The sequence below is a fragment of the Lygodium microphyllum genome, chromosome 16, assembly GCF_053477565.2.
Source record: "Lygodium microphyllum isolate KBCC chromosome 16, Lygodium_microphyllum_v1.1.10, whole genome shotgun sequence".
NCBI lineage: Eukaryota > Viridiplantae > Streptophyta > Polypodiopsida > Schizaeales > Lygodiaceae > Lygodium > Lygodium microphyllum.
Genome location: NC_141150.1, coordinates 53,136,211 through 53,142,686, shown reverse-complemented (window position 1 = coordinate 53,142,686; position 6,476 = coordinate 53,136,211). Strand labels below are relative to the sequence as shown.

Below are 6,476 nucleotides of genomic sequence, written 5' to 3'. Positions count from 1 at the left end.
TTGGCTTTGCTATGGTTGCACGATGATTTGGGGAGGTTTATCAGTCCATAAATCATTGCCAATATCTCTAAAAAGGAAGTAAATTAAGCCTCAACCGCTCAACATAGTGCCCAAAATAAACAACAATGTTAGACTTAGCATCTTGATAACAATATGTATGTCTAAATGAGAAGAGAGAGGTTTCATAAACAATACCTTGAGATTTTACATGTAGTTTATGATGTCGTATCGGACAAATTAATGAACAAGTAATAAGAAGCATTAAAGCAATTGTTTTATGAGAGTACATATCATTAGTATCCATCTTGCCCAAATTTTCTTACTCTAATTACACATCTCATAGTTTGGATCTTGCATGGTATTATGTGTTTTGTTGTCAAAGATTATGGCATACGTGCCTTTGTTTATATTCTAGATTTGTACACTTGAAATTTTAACCATCAATCTTACTTCTTTGTTTTCTTTCCCTTGTGAGATAGACCTTGGTTGTAGGGCAACCATATAGCATAAAGTCTTTACAAAAGATTTAACAACATAATAATAATAAAACATGGGTCTCATCATAGCCCTTGGTTGTTTAAGATGCATATAGCAAAATATTTCTTGTAAAAAAGTTCTACAAAGAACAAGATTCTCTTTTAACACAAAAGGGAAGATCATATCGTCCCATGTATTAGAAACATTAAATAGAAGGCTAAAGATAAGCATATTGCATTATAAAGGAGTGGGAAAATCTAGCTTTTCATCTTAAGAAGTCAATTTGCAAAGCATCTCAATATTATCCAAGCAAGAAACCATGGCAATAAAAAGAAATGGGGTAGAGGGCTTAGCTTATTGTGCGACTAAAAAATTCCTACCAAGTAACTTATTTTAGCAAATATAATATGCAATAAGAAACAGTCTTGATGATCAGGTTGATGTGCTCCCTCATCATCATGTGCCACTTCTTACAATAAGTCTTTTGTGATGGATGTTAAGCTCTCTAAGATAAAGATGGGGACATGTTGCCAATCATTGCCACTACTTTCTAAGAGCCTTTATTATAAACAGTCTTGATGATCAAGTTGATGTGCTCCCTCATCATCATGTGCCACTTCTTACAATACGTCTTTTGTGATGGATGTTAAGCTCTCTAAGATAAAGATGGGGACATGTTGCCAATCATTGCCACTACTTTCTAAGAGCCTTTATTATAGTTTGTCTTACCATCATATGATCCCATATTACAATCATAGTAAGAACTAGATTGTTATGACATTCTAAACACTTGTAGTGAGGTGCTCTTTCTTTCCCCCTGCACATTCATGGATGTAGTTCTTTTTGGTCGGGCAATGGGCATTGACATTAATACTCTTAATCCTTGCACATTACATGTCTAGAATTTTATGATCATATTACTTTATAAACAATTGGCATCCTCTTGTGCTCAAAGTGTCTAGAAAGTGTAGCTAGGGTTGCTTCTTTAAGCTTTGTCACCATCACGCACTCAAAAGGGTTTTGCAAGTAGTATTGCCACACGTCACAAATGATGACATATGAATATACTTTTGAAAAAAAAAAGTGAAGAAAAACCTCCCAATTGTGAGGAAAAACCAAGTTTTGGACATTCAAGAAGCATTATTGTTTCAATTCTCTTTCCCAATCAGAAATAAGTATAGTGGATCTCATATTGAATTTTTTGACTTTTTAAATTTACAATGGAACCAAAATTAAAATGGATTCGTAGCTTCCTTTGTAGCACACAAACAAGTGATAACAATTTTACAAAATAAACCACAAATTGATGGCTAATTGTATATGTAAGTTACTGAAATGTGGTGTTAGCATCTCAAGAACAAAAACATGGCATCCAAACAATAGTAGGATGCATGCCTCATTGGAACATACCTTGGTGTATAAAAGCAACCATTACCTTTTTAAGGCCCAGCCACTTAAAAGGGTCATATGCTGAATCATCATTTCAGCTGACACTGTGGATGTCAGTTTACTGATACGAAGATGCAATATAAGACTAAGTCCTTAGGTAGTGACACCTAGTGTTCTATTATTTTCCCCTTTTAGCAAAACTATGCATTGAGTTATCTTCTTGAACTGTTTCATCATCTAAGGTCTGACAATTGTTGGATGATACATGAACTTCTTGCCCCACTAAACTGGACTGCAATTCACTTATTTAAGATTGATTCTTGCATTCATGAACCAAGAGTGGGCGTTTCCATCTTCAAGGATGAGTCATTGTTCAACATAATGCAAGTAGTCTTCATGCTTGTAAATCATCATCTTTAACTCAAACTAAATTTACATTGCCAGTTCAATCATAGAGACAGTTCACTTTCAGTCCATTGGCTAATCCAGTCAATGTGCATACTCTTCCATCATTAGGGAGCTCATAGACACAAATCGTCTGGGAGCCTTTGTGGACTAATTATGCAAGCCATAATATGAGACCTGTATTTGCCATTGGATCATACTCTCAAAACTGTTGCTACCTACATCACATACTTTTTCTTGAGACCTGTAGTTGCCACTGGATCATATTCTCAAAAACTGTTGCTACCTAAATCACATACTTTTTCTTGAGACCTGTAGTTGCCACTGGATCATTTTCTCAAAAACTGTTGCTACCTACATCATGTACTTTTTCTTGACAAATCAATACTTACAAGGTTCTTGCACATTCTCTGAAGTTGCTGCAACTTTCTTGAACAGAACCTCATCAATAAACTTTCATGAGCAAAACTCTGTAAGTCTTTTCGTCTATTACTCAACTGCTTGAGCTTTCCTATCACCTCATTAGTTATATATACTATGATGAATCTGCATGCAGAAACCATGCTCGAGTGTAGTCTGGAACAACACACACAACTGGTTGCCCAATTTTTCAACACCTTAATGTCCATCATCATGCAAATTTCAAATTTTATACATGTGCTTCCAGTACCATGCTGCAACAGAAGCATCACACTTACTGTCAGCAAGTATCTGGGCACAGATGTACCACAGAACCAATATAATACAGTGTTATGACACATTCCATCGTCTCTGCATAGTGTTACTAATGTTTCCAGATATGGGCCCTGGTTTTTGCCAAGGTAACACTCACATGAGTGACTTTAGTTGAGGCCTACAAACCAGTATTTAAAAGAAGCTGAAGTTTAGTTTCTTCCATTTGAACCCTGATAAGCAGCAGTGCATGCTATTGTGTCTCTACTAAGTTTGGTTCACAGAGATTGGTGGGAACCCTAGATCGCTTCACAAAATCCATCATAGAGCACACAAACCTGTTTTAAACATTTTATTAAAATTTCATTCTATGACATGAAGGGTTGTAGGAAATTGAAGCTCCATTTTAAGTTTCCAATTTCCCACTTTCCCCACCTCATGATGCCATTAGGCCTTGAGTAGTTCCCATCTTCTATAATTTCAACTTAATAATTCCCTCAGTGTGCTACCAAATACAAAGTCTTCATAAGTAGCGTAACAGCTTTCTTTTGAATTAACATATCTTCTTTGCATATCTACTCCTTTCATGTAGAGTAAGGGAGGATGCTCTTCACCAGAACTTGTTCAAAATCCAGCCAAACAACTAGTCTCTCACCTACAAGACTAGAACTAGAATAGCATGTGAACAGCCTTTTGCCCAAGCATGTAGGCTTATTGATGAGCGTAAATAGCACAACCAACCAAACTGTACATCCAGTAGGCTATTTCTGCTTTATTTACAAGTGCATGCTGATGTGAGACTTAACATGCATTATAAAGAGAGGTTTATAAAGACGAGTCCCAGCAAGACTAAGCACTTGTTTACTGCATCAAGTTTTTTGCAACCTAGCCACATTATCTTCGACTTTCTGCAGACAGGGACATTGCAAATGATCACTTATTGTGTAGCGTTCATTTTTATAACAAAAAGAAATGCAAAAAATTGCAATAATCCTGTCAGAGTTGACCGATGCCAAAAAGACAACCAGATATGGAACAGCAAAGGAATCTACATTGTATTTTGTAAAGTGCAAGCACACAAAATCTGCAGAATGAAATAACAATCTACATGTACCTGTACAGTGTGCGGCAGATATTTCCCATTGAAGACGATGACTACACGATCTTCTCCATCCTTCCCTTTGACTTTTTCCACCGTGCAATAGAAACCAATTGCAGACATTCTAATCATTTCCGTGAAACAATTGAGCACACACCATCAAGAGAATCAGTTCCATCCGAAAGTGCATAATTTATCATCAACAGAGTCAATATGTAAAGCGGTGACCTACATTCCATCGCCAAACTCTTCATTTATGATAGCTTTGATGCTCTCACCATAGTGCGCTGTTGCTTCGTGCAGCCTAGACACCACAAAAGCACCGAGGGTAATTCATCCATTAAAAAAATTTCTCCTCATGCAGTTAACTAGAGATGCATCCCTCTTAATTTGAGAAAAATGACTGGTTACAGGAGACTTGACACAAAGAACCGCACATGTAAATGATGGTGAAAGGAACAAGGAATCTGACAATCACAATGCACAAGGAGGCAGTGGTGCCACTGGTGCAGACAGCATGGAGACAATGTGCAGGTGGTGATCAGGGAAGCTCTGGCAAGCAGATGTGCTGTTGCGGCTGCTTTGATCCATGTTGTTGTTGTCCTTGCTTAATAGCACAACTGTCCTGCCTTGTTTCTGGCAATTGCTTGCAGCAGCACCCCATGCTGACATGGCTAGACAATCTGCTTGGGTGGCATGCAACACACTGTTTGCACATGGGTTGGCAACCTAACATAAAAGCCCAACCTTGACTGGTACAGCGATAACATGCGAATTTTTTCTGGTGTTGGCATTTGGATCAGTTTCATTAATGTTGGCTGTGGGCATCATGATAAACATAGGAAGTCCTTTTATTACTGAGTTGGGAAAGCCCTCCAGTTTTCCTTAGCTTCATATGACTGAAGGGTTTCAGATAAGCCTCCACAAATCTTTCAGCTACTCTTTGATTGCTTGATGTAAACATAAAACTTTTGCAGTCACAAGGCTGGTTTTTGTGGTCATCCTTGTGAAACAAAGGCTGTATTAGCTTTAATACTAGTCCAATTTCTTCTACTTAAAGTGGATCTACAGTAAGGGGTGCTTTGGAGTTTAGGTTTGATATAAGGTTGAGAATAGTTACATGAATGCATGTTACAGTTGTAAGTGCACACAACTTGAAGAAAATAACATCAGAAAACGATGGCAAGTTTCCCTCAAAATTTGTCTTGAGGGTAGTTAATATGAAACATACAAGGGAAAAGGCTGCAGAATAGTGTGACTATGCAGAAAACTTCCGAGCACACCATTGCACTACAGGTATTCCATTGTGCATCTGAGCATGCTATTGCACTCTATGTATTCTGTTACCCAAGGAATACACCTCCTGCAATATTTGGGATAGTCTGTATCAATCTTAGAACTGTGAACTTAGCAGCATTATGTAATTTCCAGCTGTAGACACTCATATCCTAAGCACGTCGCCACCTGATGGTGACACCTCCTAGACAACAAACGCAAGTGTAGAAGGGCTGCCCAACAGCAAATGCAACCTCCTGGCCCCTAGGGCTGGTGAACAATGGGTGACTGCTGATAGGGTGGAGCACGACAAGAGAAGGCTGACCTGACCAGCAAGCACCAAATGATGGATGATGATGACGGACAGCTCCCGCTGAGATATCCTCCATGAACAGGGTGTGGACAGCGAAGTTCAGCACCTGCAAACTGCAAAAAGGAGATTGGGCTGAATGGAGGGCAGCCCTATTTATAGAAAGTTTTGGTCCTCCCAAGTTAGGGTTTGTATGTGGGACATACAAACTCTCTAGGATTGCAGTTTAATTTAATCAAGTTTTGTAATATTCATTAATTAAGCATGTTTTGGAACTGTTTTAAAGAACCTAATGCAAATTTAGCTAACATCCCCTCTTAGGTCCAAAACTGATACCAAGAGGGACTACAAACAAGCCCAAGCTCTTTTTCTTTTCTTTTACCTCAAGGCATCCCACCCTAAAGCTTCGTCCTTTGTTTGATGTAGCACTAAGCAACCATGGCATTGGGCAGTGTGTGCACATCAGCCGCCTAGTGACCTACCAAGACTACAAAGGCAATGGTAATCTTACCAAGAGGGCCCAAGTGTTCGTCAAAAAGGTGTTTCATAAGTTTCTTTCAAGAGGGGGTAAAATAAGAAACGTAAGTTTTTTTATATAGGGATTTTTAATAGTTTTGACTAGGAAAAGAGGTTCTAAACCTCTATCGAACTCTCTCTTAAACAAAGAATGGCTAATTGAGCTTGAGTGATAATAGAGTCAATTGAGAATAATACATTATACGTTATATATCCATGATTCATTATTGACTTATCACTTATGTCAAAGTTAGTCTTTGGACAAGCTATACAATGGTTTAGAATTCAAACATTATGATTCATACATATCATACAAAGAAAATTGAAATTAAC

General features: G+C 38.0%; 1 protein-coding gene across 1 annotated transcript in view; it reads right to left on the bottom strand.

Moving 5' to 3' along the window:
• Positions 1–3,269: 3,269 nt before the first annotated feature.
• CYN (cyanase) overlaps positions 3,270–6,476 on the bottom strand; it is a 33,188-nt gene continuing 29,981 nt past the window's right edge. Inside the window, exons 2-4 of the mRNA XM_087695758.1 lie at positions 4,275–4,346; positions 4,058–4,166; positions 3,270–3,851 (exon numbers count right to left, since the gene is read on the bottom strand). Coding sequence (XP_087551884.1) covers positions 3,813–3,851; positions 4,058–4,166; positions 4,275–4,346 — 220 coding nt within the window. The 3' untranslated portion in view covers positions 3,270–3,812. The remainder of the gene's footprint in view (positions 3,852–4,057; positions 4,167–4,274; positions 4,347–6,476) is intronic.